The 21,204-nt window shown below is 45.5% G+C and overlaps 1 protein-coding gene across 1 annotated transcript in view; it reads right to left on the bottom strand.

Annotated features, from left to right (window-relative positions):
• The window catches only part of BCR (BCR activator of RhoGEF and GTPase), a 447,751-nt gene that overhangs the window by 39,764 nt on the left and 386,783 nt on the right, over positions 1-21,204 (bottom strand). Inside the window, exons 17-19 of the mRNA XM_078667758.1 lie at positions 6,199-6,258; positions 3,781-3,890; positions 2,346-2,485 (exon numbers count right to left, since the gene is read on the bottom strand). Coding sequence (XP_078523884.1) covers positions 2,346-2,485; positions 3,781-3,890; positions 6,199-6,258 — 310 coding nt within the window. The remainder of the gene's footprint in view (positions 1-2,345; positions 2,486-3,780; positions 3,891-6,198; positions 6,259-21,204) is intronic.

Below are 21,204 nucleotides of genomic sequence, written 5' to 3'. Positions count from 1 at the left end.
CTGAAGCCATCTCAGCCAATCTCATCATAGACTTTGTCGTAGACATGGTTATGTAAGCGGGGTAATTGCAGACTAGCACGACGTCATAGATGACCGTCATGAGCAACCCTTCTAAACGAGGCTGTCAGACGACAGCCATATACAATGCCATTGAAGATTAAGCAATCATAAGTGAGGGCATCCGTAGATGAGGGTAACAAATGGGGCCATTTGCCCTTCGTAGATGCGGCCATCGGTAGATGCGGCCATCGGTAGATGCGGCCATCGGTAGATGAGAACATCAGGAGATGAGGCCAGTGGAAGATAAAACCACTGAGACAGAGCCATTGATAGACTAGGTCATAGGTAGACGAGGCCATTATTAGACACGGCCATTGGCATACAAGGCCATCATTCAAGCAAGCCCTTTACAGAGGAAGCCATTGGCAGACGAGGCCATAGGTAGACGAGGCCATTGTTAGAGAATGATGCTGTCATAGAAGACAGTCATAGCAATACCATCATAGATGAGGTTAAAATAGGTGATATCCTCCGTAGATGAGGCACTCATAGATGAGGCAATTGAATGATGGTCAGCCATAGATGATACCATGCATAGATGGTGCCATGTGTATTGTAGACCATGCACAAATGAGGCCATATGTATATGAAGCTACCTTGATAAGGCTGTCATAGATGTCCGTCGAAGCTAGGCATTGCCATTGTAGATGACACTATCAAAGATCAGCAGTCATAGAGATGAGGCCGTCATCAATGTGCGGCCGTCGTCGACGACCATCGTAGACGAGGCCCGTCGTCGACGACCGTCGTAGACGAGGCCCGTCGTCGACTACCGTCGTAGACGAGGCCCGTCGTCGACTACCGTCGTAGACGAGGCCCGTCGTAGACGAGGCCCGTCGTAGACGAGGCCCGTCGTCGACGACCGTCGTAGACGAGGCCCGTCGTAGACGAGGCCCGTCGTAGACGAGGCCCGTCGTAGACGAGGACCGTCGTAGACGAGGACCGTCGTAGACGAGGCCCGTCGTCGACGACCGCCGTAGACGAGGCCCGTCGTCGACGACCGTCGTAGACGAGGCCCGTCGTCGACGACCGCCGTAGACGATGCAGTCGTCGACGACCGTCGTAGACGAAGCCGTCGTCGCTGATCGTCGTAGACGACCGTCGTAGACGAGGCTGTCGTCGACGACCACCGTAGATGAGGCGGTCGTCAACAACCCCCGTAGAAGAGGCCATCATCGACGACCATCGAGGAAGAGGCCGTCGTCGACGATCATCGTAGATGAGGATCAGTTTGGTGAGGCAGTAATATTAGAACATGGAGATATTTGTTATATACTCCTAATGTCCGGTCAAAAGGTCGTCCCTGATGTAGTGTCAGGGTTGAAAAAGGGAGTTGTATCCTCAGTTAGAAATGCCTATAAAGACTCAAGGTGAATCTTATGGCTTTAATGCGCGCCCTCAGTAGGCTCCTGGCGCGACTTCTCCCTTCGACCTCACCTCATCCTCCTCAGAAGTGGCAGGTTTTTATGCGCGCCCTCAGTAGGCTCCTGGCGCGACTTCTCCCTGCGACCTTTCCTCATCCTCCTCAGAAGTGGCAGGTAAAAGTCTCTGACCCAAAACGGCCTCAACTCTCAGAACGTGAGAGTGATTGAAGAAAAGGTTAGACATAAATCATAGTCTATTACCTTGGTCACTGCCATTCTGCCATAGTACCGCCTTAATTGGGTCAGAGAAATGAAGTATGTAATCCAAAAAGAAGTAAAACTGAAGAAAAAACTGAGCAGAGCTCAGGGAGACTCCCTTCACCCACGACGTGCGGTGAAAATCTGAGGAGAGCTGGCTCTGCAGAGAGGGTTCTAGAGGGTGCTGTGAGCTGATTGGTTGGAGCAAAGACTTTGGTCTTTTTTACATAATGAGGTAGATAGGCTACTATAATTTAGGCCTCAGGCCTATTCCTAGGGCCTACTACTACTACAAAGTGCTTTTTGCACTGCTTTTTTATTTACCGTGGGACTCCCGCCTCGTCGACGGGGAATGATTCAGGCATGTGAATCTATGAAAGATACCCCAATACTGGATAATCACAGTTACTGCTCACAAACTCACACAGAATTAACATCTCAGCACTGCAATGACTAGCACACAGACCCAGTGGGCTGGCTTCTGCAGGTCTTGCAGCACATAACCATACACATACATGTTCTCTCACACAGACAAGTTTCAGCTCCAGCAAGGCTCAAGTCAGCTGCATCTCAAGCCACCTATAACGTGGATCACCACACAGAGGAGATGGGCCACAAATCAATACCCCTGTTAGCTGTCTGGATCAGAGGACTGGTACTTACTGGCATCAAAAGCAGCTTTCAGAGCCTGGATATCGGTGGCAACCCCGGACACACGATAAATGCCAACCTCTTCCATTCCTCGTCGCTCAATCTCCTCCACACACTGACGAACAATATAAGGCACCTTTGATCGCTCTCTCCTGAAGAAAAAGAAGGATTTCAGTTGAAGGGTATTGCGAAATGGGGTGAGACCCTGAGAGGGATGTGTACAACTGATGCTGACCAAAGGAGGCTCCTTTCCCTTCGCATGAATTCCACTGTCTCAAAGGTTATGAGATATTCTGCCGGAATCTCCTACCCGTTTATGTCCAGACTACTCCCCATTTTCACTCTACTTGGCTTCCAATCTTTTTGGGCTGTAGTTTCTGATTTCAAGCACCCTGGAGGCTCGTTCGGAGTAATGCTGGAACTGAATACATTCTTCAATAAATCGACCAAATAATGCTCCCAGCAGCCAATAACAATCTCAAAAGGGCAGAATTCCGACCACTGTGGACTGTCTAGGAGAACCATGTAGAAGGTTTCTCAGGAATGGAAAGGAGCCTTGAAGGAAGGCATGGAGGCCCCAACTATCCTTGTGACAAAGGAGCAAACTATAGGAGGTTATGGTGGTTTAAACATTCTTCACCCTGTCCACAGTACCACTGAAATTACTTTCATATTTCACCATACTAATTAACCACTAATCCTTTATGGGCTTCCAGAGTAGCGTGCTTCAACACCCCATCAGGGGTAACAAGCGCTGTATAAATACAAACCTTTTTTCCTCCTCTATCCTTCTGCTATCATTCTGAATACAAATAACGGACTAACCTATCCACAGCTTAAAATGTACTTGCCTATTTCACTATACTAATTCAACACTAATCCTCTATGGGTCCCGAAGTAGCAATTACAATACAATACAAATACAATATGCGAAGAGCAGGAACCCTGATGACAGCTTCAGGAGAACTGCTGCTCTGTGTATCCCTGAGGACTTTCAAGAAATGGTCAAGATAATGGAAAATACACTTGCTAGAACTGCTGCGGGATGTTAAAGGTTTTGTTGCCAACTTATATATACAGATAATCCACATCTTCAACAGAGAGGAGGTTTGTGAGAAACTGGTTCAAGGGTCCTCCAGATAACAGAAGTTGTGAGATAAAAGGGGGCAAGTTGAATGCACAAGGGGAACAGATAGGCCAGTGTTCATGAGAGCAGCTGGTGGGGTATTAGATATGGTTTGCTGTGTGATAAAGGGGAATGAAATTATCTTTAGTGAAAAAAAATATGGTTTCGGGTGATGGGCTAAAGAGACCCTAAAAAGGGAATTGTGCTAGAATGACTACAGAGGAACCTGCCTGAAATGAAGGTGAAGGGAGGAGTGGGCAGAAAGTATAGGGAAAGAAGTCACTGAAGACAGAGGTTAAGGTTATGTAGAGACTTGCTTACTTGGTTACTATGGCGATTTTGACCCCAAATACTCCAGTTTGCTTTCGAGATGGCATCCTCTTCAGGCTGAACTCACGACTGGAAAACTTCACTGATAGCTTGACCTCAATCTAGTGAGAGAAAGAAGAATACTTAGATGTGGTTACACCAAGGCAGGATGTATGGGCAAAGGCTGGCATTAGAGCAAGACAAGCATCAAAGAGACAAGCAAGTACAAGGGGAGAATCTTGGTGGGTAAGAAGGGCACCAAGGCTGGCTTGTATTAAGGTAGATCAACACCATGGTAAGCTAGCACGAATGAAGGATTCAAGGACTTAAGGCGCGATGAAGCCAGAACATGTTGTCATCATGCCACAAACCAAAGCAGGGCAAGTTGGCATCCAGGAAATGAACCGTGGAATTAGGGTAGACAGACACCAAGATATGATGGGTCCGGGGCAAGTTGTTTTTACGGCTAGTTTGAGCAGGGGAGGGGGGAAGGAATTGAAGTAGGACAGAACATTAATTATTGATGATCCCAGAGCAGAGAAACATACCACTGACAATTTTACAGCTAGAATACACTGGCCTAACAATTCAAAGATGCATGATAGACAGCACTGAGTGGCTTAGTCAAGACACAGAGCACAGATTACACAGTGCCAGGATACACATAAGTCTACTGATTAAAGAGGAGGGGCACAGCCCTCCCAACCCAATGGCAAGGAGACAGCACTCAGATTCCAAGTGCAGGAGCACATTTGGCGCAGGAAGCAGGGGAGTCAAACCAGCATCGACACACAGCAAGGCCAGGGACACAGCACTCACTCTGTAAGGGGAGGGGGTGCAATGCTCAAACTACAAGAGCAAGGATGCAGCAATCCTATCCCAATGGCAGGAATCCAGAACTCATCCAAAGGCTGAGGCTAATGCACTTGCCCTGCAAAGGAAGTGACGAAATACTCAAACTGAAAGGGGATTGGCTGTGGTCATACAGGAATGCAGCACATCCATGCCAGGGATGCAGCTTTCCCATCCCACGGGCAGCGGTGAGGAGAAGAACACAACATTCTCCTTCCTGGGGTAAGATACTGTATTGAGGGCTGGGCCTTGTTTGGGCACATTACTATGTTAGCATAGGCTTATTAGAAGTTTAAACGCCATTTTACCTTTTGCTGTTTTTTGCACACAACACTGAATAAAGTTGTTGTTGTAAGTTAGGCTGCGTGAATTATTTCACATGAGAAGGGCTTGTTTTCGGCATCCCTAGACTTACATCGCGAACCTAGTCTGCACAGTGAGTGCTAAAGCCTCCAAGGTTATCATAACAAGGAGCTGTTGTTCGAGCTGTTCGGCTCACGTTTTAGACAAAACATACATGCAGCTGCAGTCTACCGAGATTCTGGCGCCTTTAATATTGCACTGTAGGCATGATTTGAGGCACTTGGAAGAATTCAGTTTCCAGAGAGACAGAGAGCTTTTGCAGATCCTGATGTGATTCACTCTTGCTGATCTTGGAGGTATGGTGTCCCCCACACAGGCCTAAGAGACCTTCTCTATTTTATAAAACATAGTTCCTAGCTAGGGAGGGTGATATAGTAGGCGCTATAAGACCTGTTTTCACCATCATTGTAATATGATTGCTCCTTTGTGTTTTATGGAATTGTAACAATGGTGATCATATTATTTCTAATCATATGTCTGCTTGTGTTAGCAAAAATACTGCATCTTAGAGCATGTTGTTAAAATAAATATTTTAACCTTTCCCGTGTCTCTTTTTACTCCTGTTGTGGACTTGTATGAGAATAACAAACAAAAGTGTGTTCTTGATTCCCACCATTCCGGAGTATAACCTAAGTCGCATGTTCTGGGTTGTCTAATCATTGGTTCCTTTGCTATAGGATGAAGAACTAATGTGACACTGATGCTAGTCGGTTAGGGATTCTAGGTACTGAGGTGAGATTTTTGGTCCACCACAATTCACTGAGGTCCTGGGTCTCTGTGCACAGTTCTGTGTCTGAGCAGAATCCCTGCAACAATACCAAAACTCAGATTCCAAGTGCAGGAAGAAAGAATTCATAATCCTAGGTACGCTGCGTTCACAATCCTATGGCAGTGATAGAGCACTCGCTCTTAAAGGTCAGGGACAAAGCACTCCTATTACAAATGCACGGACACACCACTGAGAATCCCTGGGACTTTACATTCACAACACAATGGCACGGTCAAGCTCAGGACAAGGTCACAACACTCCAATTCCAAAGGCAGGAACAAAGCACTCAATCTCTGGGGCGCTGCATTCAGCAGTACAAACTCTTCAAGTTCAGGGACAAAAGATTCACATTCAAACTACATGGAAATCTTTCTCAGGTTCTCAGCCATCATGTGGATACTGACAAGGCACCACATCCAGACCAACATCTCACAGTGTTCACTTACTCCACCCATGGAAATCACCGTCCGCTGCCAATCTCGATTTGGGAGTGTCTGTGGGTCAAGCTGTGAAAGACAGACGAAAGCAGATAATTACGGATATGTTTCAGTGATTATGTTGCATCTGTGCAGCACACAGTCCTAGTACATCCGTTTTAAGAACTAGAACATCAACAATAACCAGTGCAAAGTGCAGTGCAGTTTGCCAGGGAGGTGAACAGATAAAGCTGCAAGTGCAGCAGATGAGGCGAGGTGCACAGGAAGCGGGCGCTTGGGGATGGCAATGGTTCCAGTACAGCAATACCAGTGCAAGCTACAATGGTGTGCTGGCTGAATGGCGTGTGGGTCTCAATATAGTATGCCAGCACAGCGGCTGGTGTGAAAACTTCTGAGCTGCGGGCACTGGCAAACCTGTGTGGATAATATACTGATAGAACAGCACAACAGGTGCTGCCAGCCGGCCTGGAGGCACACTGGCACAGCTGTGTGGGATGTTGTACTGTGTATCACTACAAGGGTTACCATAGTCTGCAATGAATGAGTACAGTCCAATGGCTCAACGGTGTGGGTGCAGTACTTCTATACAATTCGTGACATGCTGTCAGTCACGGGTGAGGCATACTGACATAACTATGTGGGGAGAAGCACAAGGTGCGCTGCAAGTGAACTTACAAAAGAAAGGCATTGGCAGAAAACTGTGCAGTGCAGAATAGGTACATCAACGCAGTGTATGCTTGCAGGTAGGAATTAGGTCTTCTGGAACATCTTCAAAGAGTCAGTAAATGTATTTCAGGAGGTGGGTGAGACACAAGTTAGGGGTTTGGTGCATCAACATAGCTGAAGTGGTGCAGTACTGGTACACAAGTGTAACATAGGCCACAGGGCAATAGTAAGGCAAACTAGCACATTTTTAAGTGGTACACACTGCTATACAAGAAAAGGGGGTGCTGCAGGTCGTGAGTGGAGTGCAGTCACAGAGATGTTGAAGACTCGTGTTTGATCATTTCAGGGGTTGATGTGTATCAGAAGAGACATTTCTGGGTGTTGCAAAACAATCAAACTGTATGTGAATATTGAGCTATATGTACAGGTTCTAGATAATCTCCTAGTAATCATATGATTCGGCCCACCTGTCATCCTCCTACAGATGTGTGTCCACGGAGTGTGGCTGGCAGAGCCATGGTCCTTGAATGAGTAGGCTGGGCTGAGATTGCAGGAGGGTTGGAAACAACGGAGGATTATCTCTTTCGGGAATTCATGATAACAATCAAGGTCACAATATCCTATGTTGAACAGCTGTCGGGTGCAACAGGGCACCACTCAGACTGGAGGATTCCCTCGTACCATGCTGGAAGGATGTGATCTACACTGCTCCCCTCTTTCATTTCTGGTAGGTTGTGGTATGCACAGCCCCTTCCATCAATACCAGCAGGTTGGGATGTGTGCACTAGAGTTCTTTTCAATGCTAGCAGGTTGGGGGGTGCACTAGAGTCCTTTTCAATGCTAGCAGGTTGGGGGTGTGCACTAGAGTCCTTTTCAATACTAGCAGGTTGGGGTGTGCACTAGAGTCCTTTTCAATCCTAGCAGGCTGGGGTGTGTGCACTAGAGTTCTTTTCAATACTAGCAGGCTGTGCTATGTGCACTAGAGTCATTTTCGATGCTAGCAGGTTGTGGTATGTGCACTAGAGTCCTTTTCAATGCTAGCAGGTTGTGGTATACAATCATCCCCTCTTTCATTACTGGAAGATGCTGGTGTGCTTACTCCGCTCTTTCAATACTGCCAGGTTGTGGTGCGACTTCTCTACTCTTGTAACACTGACAGTTTCTGGTGTGCACTGCACCAGTCTTTCTATATAGGCAGGTTGTGGTGTGTACTGCAGCCTTATCAGTGCTGGATGGTTGTAGTGTGCACTGTGATCTGTTTTCAGTGCTCGTAGGTTGTGCACAGGTATGGCATGCAGTGCGAGGTTGGCTTTAGCATAACATAGCTGAATGTGTCTCCTTCTCGCCAGGCTTGCTTTTAAAATAGCACTGCCAAGATGTGGCTGTGCAAAAGCTAGACAAAGTTATGTTTTCCTAGTGGAACAAGTAAGGTCAACACAGGTACATGATGTTGTTAGTTGGTATTTTTAAGGTGCTCGTACACATAAGCCTCCGGAATCTAAAGTGTAACAATTTTCCTTCAAGCCATTGAGACAATTTTATGGTCTGGTTGACATGAAAGGCTGATATTAGTATTGGCGAAAAACGAGAAGGAGTGCGAAGCACACTTCTGTTTTTGTGAACCTGTACATAAGGCTTCTTAACTGACAAGCCTCGAAGTTCACACCCTTTCCTAGAAAGGTTTTTGTCCCTAAAAAAAAAACTTGCTTTCTAAGATTTGAACTATAGTGGGCACAAAGGGTCGAAGGTTGAGTCAAGTGAGGACGACAATGTTAAGGTCCCAAGACGGAACAGGGGTCTTGCTTGGTGTTTGGATGATTCTTTAAGCCTTCTAATAAATACTTTCATCACATAAATTTTAAGTATGGACTAATGTCTATTTTGCAGATATGAGGTAATTGCTAACGTGCAGTCATATGGAAGTATAGGGTAGTCCACAATTTTTTTTGTGTAACAGCAAACAGACAATATGTTGTACTATTGCTAATGGAAGGACAAGGTGGTAACTGGAATAGTACACAATAAAAGGTTTCCATTTTGCTGCATAACATGCATGAGTCGTAGACTTTTTAGCTTCTACAAGAATTTGTATGCATTCCACTGGAACTCAGGAAATACCAATAATCTAAGATTTCAGATGCCAAATTCCAAGATTGAGTGAGCTGGAGTTGGGACTCAGCAGCGGCATGGATTGTTGACTGTTGACTGAGAAGTTCTGGGAGGTGTTGTCGTTTTCGATGAATGGACGTCTCTAAAAGCAGGAAGTTCCATTGTTGCCATGCCTTTGTAAGGGCAATGAGAATTAGTGTCCTTAGTGCCAGATGCATTTTTAGTACTATATACGGAATCAGTGGCTGCAAGCAAATGTTCCTGACTAGCTTATTCATACGCCGTTGCTCAGGGACCGGGCTTGTGGGTATCTGGAGCCTAAGCGTTGACATTCTGTGTTCTTGTTTGTGGTGAACAAGTCTACTATGGGAATCCTACAAACAAAGAAGAGATGGAGGCAGAGGCTTGGTTTATCATCCTGACAGTTATGTAGAGAAACAAAAAACGAGTAATTCGAAGAAAACCTGCCCTTAGGGAATTTGATAGGATACAGCGAGAATCTGCTGTAATCACTCGTCTAGAAAAAATACTTTTTTCTAGAGACCCCTCACCCATCAGGATTGCCCCTAGGTGGCATGCTTCATCACTGGGGTTCCTCTCAATCCTCTACGGATTGAGGCCTGCTGCGACTTGCGAAATACGTAGGAGCACTTACTGGTTCAGGCTATGTGTTGATCTCCCAGTCGTGCGATTCTTAATGTGTCCTGTTGAGGATGTTGGCAAATTCATCGTCCACCTGTGGTAGATGTTCTGTCAGCAGGTGTATTTGATAGCTTAGCCAAATAATTTGGGCAACCATGACCAGTTTTGAAGAATGTGTGCCTCCTTATTTTATATGTAGTTCACTGTGTTTCTATTTTTTATTTCCAAAAAGGACCATCTCGTAGTGTAGTGTTTTATGGACAGCTAAAGGGCTAACCACTTCCATGAGGTGCTACACACTGATGTGGCAGATGTACTCTTGTGGAGACTATTGACTCTGAATAGTGAGAATGCAATTGTGCTGTCCTTATTCCTGTCTTGGACGAGTCTGTGTTGGTGTTACGTGCAGCTGAGGGTCGTGAAATGATTGGCCCAGTAAAAAATTATCTTTGGTCCACCATTACATTTTGTGTCCAACACTGGGCTCCATCATCTCTAAAGTATAACCCCAGCCTTCAACAGGGGGGACAGCGCCAAGACGCCTCCTGGCAATCAACTGCTTTATAAGGAAAATGCTACTTACCCAGTATGCATCTGTTCTTGGCATAAAGAGCTGTAGAGACATATGCTTTAGCATAGATCGCCATCTGGTGTTGGGTACGGATGTTTGCACTTTGTGACTCCTCCTTTCGGTGATAGTGTGCATGGGCATCGACTCCATCCCCTGATTGTTTTGCCGTACGGGTGATGGGAGTAGAAAAAGATGTCCATGCATAATGTACCTAAGTAAGATGATATTGAAACAGATAAAGGTACCCAGGGAGGTGGGTGGGCACATATGGCTCTACAGCTCTATATGCCAAGAACAGATGCACACTGGGTAAGTATCATTTTCCGTTCAAGACATATGAGCTGTAGATCCCAAGTGGTGGCTAACCGGTATCTGTTGAAGTGATTTGGAATAGTGTTTTTGAAACAGCCTGGTCCACACTAGCTTGTTGTCTTGATAACATATCCACACAATAGTGCTTTGTGAATGTGTATGGTGTAGACCATGTTGCAGCTTTGCAGATGTCATCTAAGGGTATGTTCCCTAAGAATGCCATGGAAGCCCCTAGTGTGCGTGTCGAATGCGCCCTAGAGGGAATTGTTAATGTGCGCTTAGCTTTAATGTAGCAAATTTATATGCACTTAACTATCCACCTTACAATACCTGCTTTTGATATGGGATTACCTTTATGCGGTGGAGATAAAGCAACAAAGAGTTGTTTAGTTTTTCTAAAAGACTTAGTTGTTTCAATGTAATATAGTATTGCTCTTTTCACATCTAATGTGTAAAGAGCACGTTCTGCTACTGAGTCTGGTTGAGGGCAAAAAATGGTAACTCAACAGACTGATTGAGATGAAAGGCAGAAACAACTTTGGGCAAAAAGTTTGAATTTGTCCTAAGAACCACTTTGTTTTGATAATTTTGCAAAAATGGTTCTTGTATGGTTAGTGCCTGGAGCTCACCAACTCTTCTAAGAGATGTGATGGCTATAAGGAAGGCTACCTTCCAAGTGAGAAATTGTAGTTCACATTTGTGTAGAGGTTTAAATGGTGGGCCGGGAGCCTTGTAAGGACTATGTTAAGATTCCACACTGGAGAAGGTGGAAGTCTAGGAGGAATGATCGTTTTGAGGCCTTCCATAAAGGCTTTGATAGTGGGCACTCGAAACAAAGACAAGTGTTGTCTGTTTTGTATGTAAGCCGCGATTGCAGCAAGTTGTAGTCATATAGATGTATATGCTAGGTTAGACCGCTGTAGGTGTAACATACAGCAAATGATGTTCTGGATCGAAACATCTAGTGGTAAATTACAAATCGTTTCCACTTTTCTGCATAGTATGCTCTTCTGGTAGGACGTCTAGCCTCTTTAATGATGTTCATGTAGTCTGGTGGGAGATCAAGATATCCAAACTCTATGATATCAGGTGCCAGACCGCAAGGTTAAGTTGATTGGGATCTGGAAGTCTTATCTCTCCATGGTTCCGAGTGAGATACTTGGGAGAGAGGTGTAGTTTTTGATGAGGAACTACTGATAGTTCCAATAGGGTTGTGAACCAGGGTTGTCGAGCCCATGTGGGCGCAATTAGGATCATTGTGAAAGAGTGTTGCTTGAGCTTCCGAACTACTAATGGAATTAGCGGGAGAGGTGGAAAAGCGTAAGCAAATTTCCCTGACCAATTCTTCCATAGCGTTTTGCCTTTGGACAATGGGTGTGGATACCTGGACGCAAAGTTTGGGCATTTTGCATTGAGGAGTGTGGCGAACAGATGTATCTCTGGATAGCCCCACATCTGGAAGAATGGGAGGATGTAGTTTCCATTTGTGAATTTGTTGTATTGACGACTGAGCAGACCTGCGATCGGATTGTTTACTCCTGGGAGGTGTTCCTCAAGGAGAAATATCTTTTGAGGTATGGGCCATCTCCATATGCTTTGAGCTAGGTATGAAAACTGTAGTGTGTGTTTCCCCCCCCCGCTGTTTTTGTATGTAGCACATTGCTGTCATGTTGTCTGTACGAACTAGAGTACAAAAACAGAGCTCCTTTTCCTGATTTTATACCTTATGTATGGTGTGCCTAACCCCACCGGGGTGACCACCTTCGTGAAAGAGTTTTTGCGGTATTGTTTAGGTTACCAAATTTACAACTTAAAATATCAAACCCATCGATGTCATGGAGGACCACATATGAATCAAAGACTTATTAAAAATGTGTCATACATTTATTTATAAAATTTGTTAAAAAGATCATAGTACCACAATTCTGTTACACAAAAACAATGCAAAATATATATTCAATTAATACAAAAATGCTTATGACACACTCTCTAAAAAATTTTATAGTTTAAAAATTGCTTATGCAGCAATGTTTACCACAAACATATTCATACATCATAATTGTAGAGCAATATATTAATAGGAACAAACTGTTTGTTCCTATTAATATATTGCTCTACAATTATGATATATGAATATGTTTGTGGTAAACATTGCTGCATAAGCAATTTTTAAACTATAAAATGTTTTAGAGAGTGTGTCATAAGCATTTTTGTATTAATTGAATATATATTTTGCATTGTTTTTGTGTAACAGAATTGTGGTACTATGATCTTTTTAACAAATTTTATAAATAAATGTATGACAAATTTTTAATAAGTCTTTGATTCATATGTGGTCCTCCATGACATCGATGGGTTTGATATTTTAAGTTGTAAATTTGGTAACCTAAACAATACCGCAAAATCTCTTTCACGAAGGTGGTCACCCCGGTGGGGTTAGGCACACCATACATAAGGTATAAAATCAGGAAAAGGAGCTCTGTTTTTGTACAATTGTTGACCCAATCCTTTTCCTGACAGAAAGGGTAGCTCCCTACTCACAACTTTTCTGATGTCTGTACGAACTAGGACAGCTTTGCCTACTAGATGTAGTTGAAAAGCTTTTAATGCTAGCAAAATTGCTAGTAGCTCCAGATGGTTTATGTTGAGTCCGAATGCTTGGTTTTAGCTTATTTGGGCTCTGAACCTTTGGGAGTATGAGGTGTCCGCTCCGAAATTTTCGGTGCGGAGGGTTCCGGTTCCGAGGCTTTAGGTGTTGATTTTGACTCCAATATATTAGGTTTGGAGGCTTTCGGCTCCGAGGTTTTGTCTTTGGAGGCTTTCAGCTCCAAGGTTTTATCTTTGGAGGGTTTCGGCTCCGAGGTCTTTTGTTTGGAGGATTTAGACTCCGAGGGCTTCGGCGTCGAAGTTGTCTTCAGTGCCAGTAAAGTCTTAGGTTGTGTTTCGCTGCCGAGGGTGTTGGTTCGGCGCCGGAATGGGATAGGCTCGAGTCCAAAGGCTTCTGTTTCTGTTTCGTAGCCGAGCTGGAGGGCGGGGTATCCAACACTTTTTCATGGTGTCGACCTGAGCCCGAGGGCGAAGGTGATACCGGAGCCTTCGATTTGAGGTGACTGGATACATGGGGATCAGTACTCACGGTAAGTTGACCCAGAGTGATGTCCAGCTCTTCCTCTATGACGGCTTCGGACACGGAAACCAGTTCTTCCTCAGCTTCGAGATCTGGGCAGTGGGAATCAGGATCTTTGTCGAAGATGTCTGGTATGGAGCCGCTGCCGCGTTGCATCTCGTGGCATCGAGCCCGACAGTCATGAATGGTTTTCTTCTATCACAATGATCGACATGCTTCACAGTTGTTTTCGCTGTGTTCCGGGGATAAGCATAGGTTGCAAACGACGTGCAGGTCGGTGCGTGGAAACTTAGCATGACATCCGGGACATAGCCTGAATGGAGTCCGTTCGACGGCCTGCCTCGAAGTTCTCAATTGAAGGTTTTCAGAATTTACACGATGCACGTCTATGAAACCGCGATCGAAGACAATACGGTTGAGGGTAAAGGATTGCACATCAAAGGGGTTCGAAAACTATACTGAACCGGAGCGCAGCAATACACATCCGAATCCGATGGCGGAAAAAAACTATCTGGGGATGGAGTCGATGCCCATACACACTAATACCGAAAGGAGGAGTCCCCTACCTCGTGACTGCAAAGACTTCTTCGAGCAAAAACAAAGTGCAAACATCCGGGCCCAACACCAGATGGCTATCTATGCTAAAGCATATGATCTACAGCTCATATGTCTCGAACATATAATTTCCATTTAATTTCAACAGGTGTTGCATAGTCAAGAGGAACGTGAGGAAGGTGAATACTTGGTGATAGAGATGACTCTTACTTGTGCACTTCTAGCCACAGAATGACCATTGCCATGAAATACTCCTCTAGAAAACTGTCATTGCCTGGATTGCTTGGATCTTCCGGAAAGAAGTATACAAAAATGTTATGGATGTAATGCTTGAATTAATCCTCAGTACCCACTCGGCTGCACCACACTCCACTGTTGTTTTGCACACCATGCTACCTCCGTTTAAATCAAGCCAAATTAAAATCAATCTTGAACCTGCTCTAATTGGAGAAGTACAGCTCGAACTGCCAGGCCAGGTCCTCCCTAATCTGAAACACAAGAAATTCAAGACAGGCTTTGCCCTTATTGTGACTTGTCAAATAGGTACAGCTTAGTTCCAGTGGCATGGTGAGCATAGGGCCCACGTCTGGGCACACCTGTTGCACTGAAGTAAACAAACAAAAAAGTGTAAAATAATGATGAACTGTGTGATGTGGCCCAGAGTGACTTAGATTAATTCAAGTATTACATACATCACTTTTTTTGTATACTTCAGACCTTCTGGAAAGGACTGCCGTTACTGGTAAGGTGACCTGGTTCTACTATTTTCTAGCTTTGAAGTAGAGCGGGATTACAAAAACCTGCTTTTCTTCTAGAGGACACCCATTGCTTTGATGTGTCAACGTCTTTATTTATTTTTTCAGCAAATCATAAACCTGCAATTGAAAGTTCATCAAATCAAATAAGGTACTGCTGGACTTCAGGTCACAATCCTGAAATTCTTAGCGAGTTATGTCTTTGCAAAAGAATACATGCATTGACTTGCCTTGAGGCCATGTCCACTGCATCTAATTCACACCATATACTAGCGTTGGAAATTAGTTTAACCTCTTCTATGACCTCTCTAGGCCTTCTTTTTGTAGGAATCAGTGCTTCTATCTCATCTCATATACTCCTGTCATAACATGCTAGCAAGTCAGCGGAATAGACTATACATCACTGTATTGCGGCCTCAGCTCTATGCGTTTTCCGGTCACATCAATCTTTTTACTTATCTACCCAGTAGAAGTGTCTTTTTTCTAGCTGTATGCATTAGAAGATAATTTGAAGGAAAATGCTCATGGTCGAGCAATGTGTCATGGGTTTAACTTCTTTTCAAACCGTGCCACTACCACTCTAGCCTTTATCGTTCTTTAAAGTTTACTGTGGAACACTTTAACATGGTCTTTAGAACAGGTAGGAACTGGGTGCTCTTTTCCATTTTAGATAAAGTATCCACACAGAAGTCGTCCTATTCCACTCTGCGATGCGGCCCTTAAAATAATGATATGACTGGTAGAGGTATCATCAAGTCGAGATGCTTTTACTTGCTGTGTTCTAGGGCTTTGTCGTCTAGAGCATAAAGTCTGTAATCGTGCCATGCATCATTCTGGTGGTCAGTTGACTCAGGCTCTTGCTCATTGAAGGGTCAGCAAAGGCTCTTAATTTGATCCTGGATTTACTGATTGTGGTGGTAAGTGCAGTGTTTGCATCAATTTTCTTAGAAATTAAGAACATTCTGATTACCTTTTTTCTTCTGCTCAGTTTTGAAGCCAATGTTGGTGCCAAAGTAAAACTGGCATGATCATCTTCGATAATCCTTTCTTCAAACTTTTGCCTGTATTGAGGATGCCTTTCAGGGTCGACTGGACTAGAGTACAGTGGTCGCCATCGACTGTTTATGGTCAGTTTTTGAGATATAGTAATGTTAGAGCTGGCTCTTTCAGTGGAGATGACACTCCTTTTGAGGTCAATCCCAGGTGGGAGTATCCTCTGTGTGTGGAGGTGTATTGTTTTTTCAAGGCAGTAGGGAGTTGCAAACTGTCCTCGTTGTTAACCCCTGAAAGCTGAGATGTGGTCCTAGTCATAGGTGTCCAGGATTTGTTGACATGGTCTTAGTTCTAGGTGAGTGAGGTTTGTTGTGACCCCTGGATATTCAGCTGCTCCAGATTTAGAGTACTTGGGAGATAAAAAGTGACTTACCTTTGGTAATGCTTTTTTTGGTAGCTGCTCGATCTAACTGCAGATTTCCCACCTTAGAATACTCTCCAGATGCCATACTGGACCTGGAATTTCTTTTGATACCAGTGCTTTCTCACACCACTAGGTGGCTATATGCTGACCATACACCGGTAGGGCAGTGAGCATCATCTAAGTGCCACCCAATGTGCATACACCAGTTTCTTCTCTTTACTTTTTCTGGGGTCCTCACAGAGCGTCACCAATTTATATGCTGAATACAACCTTGGGGCTTTTTTTTTTAGATGTTAAAAAGATGCCACTCCACAGAACAGGGCGGAAGGAGGGCAGTGTGGATCCTGCAGTTAGACAGAATATCCACCAGAAAGAGTATTGCCTAAGGTAAATAACTTGTTCTTCTGAGGAACACTTTTAACCACATATTCTTCACCTTAGAATAGATACCACACTGCACCCTCCTATGTGGCCGGTCTGTGGAGTGGACCAGATAGTCTTGCAGGACTAAGCAGGTGAAATGTCCTTCCTCAAGGCAGTAGTGCTTCATGAATGTATGCATGTACACCCACGTCTCAGCCTGACAGATGTCACTGAGAGGCACTATGCAGGCCAATGCAGGGGGAGCAGATCTAGCCCTGGTCAAATGGGCTCTCAGACCTTCTCAGACGGTGTGTAAGAATCTTAATGCACTGCACTATCGATCTCACAAGACCCTCTTCTGCAGAGCCTTTCCTTTCTTTGCTCAAGAGAATCCTACAAAAAGCTGATTGTCCACCAAGCCTGTGTTACGATCAATGGTGCAGTCGATAGAGCATCTCCTTTTTGAGGGGGGAATCAAAGAACGTTGGTTGAGTGATGCACGGCCTAACGTTGAAGGGGGTGATAACTTTTACAAAGAAACCTGCCAGAGTCCTCAGCGCTAACTTGTTCAGGAAAAAGGTGGTGTAGGACAGCTGCACTGAAAGAGCCTGAAATTCATTCATGTGATGAGCTGATGTAATGACAACGAGGAAGACAGTCTTAAGGTCAGGAGACTCGGAGAGAAGCTATGCAGCAGCTCAAAGGAGGCACTCAAGAGAAATGTCAAGACTAAGGTAAGGTCCCACCGCAGCATCACAAACTGTTAGGGATGGAACATGTGTGTCACACCTTTAATAAATCTCAATACAACTGGAGATTTAAACAACCATTGTGGCTCCAGCAAACATAGAAAATCTGAAAGGGCAGACAAATAACTTTAAACAGTGCCCACTGTTAAGCCTTGCTGAGCCAAAGAGAGAACAAACAAAATGATGTCTCACAGCTTTGCCTCAAAGGGGTCATCCTCGTGAACAGGATACCAGACCACAAATTTGTCACAGCGCCCTGCATAACTACATGTTGCGGAAGGGCGCATGGCAGCAAGGATATTATCCACCACTCTAGACAGCAGATAAAATACAGCCAATTGTCGCTGCTCAACTTCCACACGTAAGTGTAGATTGAGCTGATTCGGGTGGAGGACCCAAAACTTCAGCAGACTGATGTGCAGCCTGCCCTCCACAGGAGACCAGAATCCTCTGACCACCACTTCCCCCAGATGACCTTCCCTCCCAAGCAGGCATCCATACGTCACCACTGTCAACTCTGCAAATGAGGCATTATCTTCCCTTGGCGGCCCAAGTGGCGAGTCAAGATGTGCCTCCTCAGGCAAGGTGTCAAGCGCACTGGCATTCTGTAAACCAATGTATAAGTCATCATCTGTATAACAAGGGGCAAGCAAGCTATCATCAACATCATCTTGAGCTGCCCCCTTATCTGAGTCAAACCCAAAGACATAATGGAGCCATTACTGGTAGGTGCAACATGGGAGAGGCATTGGGTTAGAGTCAGGCGGTATGACAACTGATTTCACTTTCATTATTTCGTAGCACATCTGTCGGGTTCAGGCTGAAGTTGGTTTAGGGCCCAAACCTGACATCGGCAGTGGAGACATCACAGGAAAACAGACAAAGCAGGAAGCTGAGCTCCGGATCTGCATCGGAAGATACAGTAAGAAAGAAGCTAACATAAGGGTGCAGTCGGGGTTCTTATATGCGTCTACACTCCATCAATTCCAGGGTAGTGTGGAGCCAGACAACACCACATAGCTTCATGCTGGAGCACTGCTATGAAAAGTTTCCTGATCCCGTCTGGCACCTGGGAAGGATTCTAAGGTGAGGAATCTGCGGTTAGAAGTATCTATCAGAAATAAAACTCTGCTTCCAATTCTCCTTCTGTGTACCAGAGGGTCCTTGCCCTCGAAGCCTGGCATGCTGGACAGGGACTAGGTAGAGTCCTAGTGCTGCATCTCTGCAGAGTGCACCCACCTCCTGTCCCACTGGTGGCAAAATCATGTTCTTGTATCAAAAGAAGTTAGACGAAAAACAGGTGGGCTTACTGTAGTCCCTAAGTAAACAGAGGGACATCATATTTGTCTGACCCTGGAAAACTTGCTATTGCAAGAGGGGTAATAGTAGAGCAAAGTACTTTCCATACCCACTCCCCAAAAGAGTCATTCCCATATGACCTGATCTTGGCAGCTAGAATCACAGGACCTCAACACGATCATTTTTGTTTTGTTGTTTAAGATCTGCTCAATGCCGTGAAAGAAAGTCATTCTTATTCTAGTTGTCTGACTTCAAAAGCTTTCTTTGATTTACAACAATAAACACTTGAGGCATGTCTCAGCAAGTCCGAGTCTGATGGCATTCTAAGGTGGAGTCTGTGTCCTGGTGCACTGTGGGCTTCAGGGCAGGGACAAGGAATCACTTTAAAAAAGCCTAACTATTTTTTTTTTAAGAAAAACAACTTGCAAAGTTCTGAGCCAAAACCTAGATGGTGAGATGCATAGTATATTACCGATAGCTACATATGCTGCAAATACTCTATTTCCACTGGAATTGGGTATTACTTCAGCCTAGGACCTTGGGCTTCAGTATTCAATTGCAGCATGAGTTAAAAGCGACAATTCTGTGGTTCCCTGACAAGAAAATCATGTGAAGATGGTACCAAGTGGATTTGATAGCAGACCCAATGTGCGTGCTTCCTGCTTCTATCAACACTTGTCATTATTAGATATGTCTCCTTAAGATAACCTTTGTGTCTATTTCAGTAAGCAATTCTGAAAACTTTCAAACTCTATGAGCTCATGACTCTCATAGGTCTCAATCCAACAGCATAGTCATGTAAATGGACTTAAACCACAAAATAAATATCCTTGTGAAACCACCTGTCGGAAAGTGGGTTTCTGTTGCAGTAACCCCTCCCCCCAACACTTTTTGCCAGATTTCTGATGCACTTTTCCTTGGTGTGCTCTGGGTCCCTGCCAATCTGGTTCCCAGGGTCTGTGTTCTTCCCTCAAAAACTAACCCAATTGGCATCTCTGGCCACATGTCAGCCCCTGGTAAATGGTACCCTAGGTACCCAGGGCCCTGTGACCAGAGAAGCCCCCTAAGTGCTGCAGCACTTATTGTGCCACCCTTAGCGGCCCTGCGCCCTGACACACACACACTGCCTTGGCAGACTGAGTGCCTTGGTGCAGAACAAGACAAAGAGTCGACATGGCACACATCCCTGTGTGCCATGCCCACAACACACTGCTCTGGCATACCTCGGTCACCCAACTAGCTGGGTACCCTATGCCAGTGGTGTGGGTACAAGTGCACAAGCCCTGTACCCCTACAGTACCCAGGTCCATTCCTGGGTACTGTAAGTGCAGTGCTGCCATTAAGAGTATATGGTGCTGGGAGGTCGTCATCACAAACTCCACATCACCATGATGGCTACACTGAAGACTGAGAAGTTTGGTATCAAACTTTTCAGCACATTACACCCACACTGATGCCAGTGTGGGATTTAATGTAAAATGCACGACAGAGGGCAACTTAGAGGACCCCTCTGAAACTAACCCACAACCCATGTCCTGACTGAGAGGCTGCCTAGGCTGCCACCCAGCAGACATGTTGCTGGACCCCTGGGTAGAGAGCCATCCACTCTCGTGTGCCTGCAACAATGCACATCCTGGGGTAAGGTGCTAGGCCTCCTCCCCCAGGATGGGCAGGGGAAGCTTCAAAGGCATGCCACCTTTGTGAGCTTCTCCAGGCCACTTGCTGTACTCAGCAACTGGCCCCCACCGGTTCTGACCCCCACTCTGGCGGGAAGACAGGCGGGAAAACCCAAGTGAGGAAAGGGGGTGTGCCAGCCTCTGCCAACTCCACCCCTCAGGTGGGGAGGCGACGTGAAGCACAACTCAGGGCTCTCGCCATCTTGAGGATGGGGAGCCCTACCCAATCAGAGACAGGCTCCTGCCCCCCTCCCACTGGAGAGTGGCAGGATAGGGGGTGTACTCACCCCAGGGAAAGGACCCATTGGTCCCGGACCTTTCCCTACCTGTAAGGCCCCTAAATTTAGTATTTAGGGGCACCCTTAACCTTCTTTCCTCAGATCCCGATTCCAAAACTCCAAAGAAGAACAAGAAGAAAGAAGACCTGCCGTGCAGCTGCTCACAAGAGGACGACATCAACTGACTTGGCCCCAGCCCTACAGGACTGTCGACCCTGCTCCTGCTAAACCCCGGCATCTCCTGTGGTCAGCAACCTCGAAGACACCGGAGGACCTGACTGCCTTGCTCATCCAAAGACTGGGACTCCCACAAGCAGTGGTTCTGCTCAAAGATCTACAACCCCTGGTGCCAGCCAGGAACTGCCAATCCAGCACACACTGCACCCGCCGAACCCGGTCCGTGCCTGAGTGAACAAAGACCACAAGAACGTCCTTCCGGCGACTGTGACCAAGAATCCAGCACCCAAGGACCCTCCTTGATGCTCCTGACTACGCC

This window comes from Lissotriton helveticus, chromosome 11 (genome assembly GCF_964261635.1).
Source record: "Lissotriton helveticus chromosome 11, aLisHel1.1, whole genome shotgun sequence".
Lineage (NCBI taxonomy): Eukaryota > Metazoa > Chordata > Amphibia > Caudata > Salamandridae > Lissotriton > Lissotriton helveticus.
The sequence above is the reverse complement of the archived record's forward strand: the minus strand, read 5'-3'. Positions and strand labels throughout refer to the sequence as shown.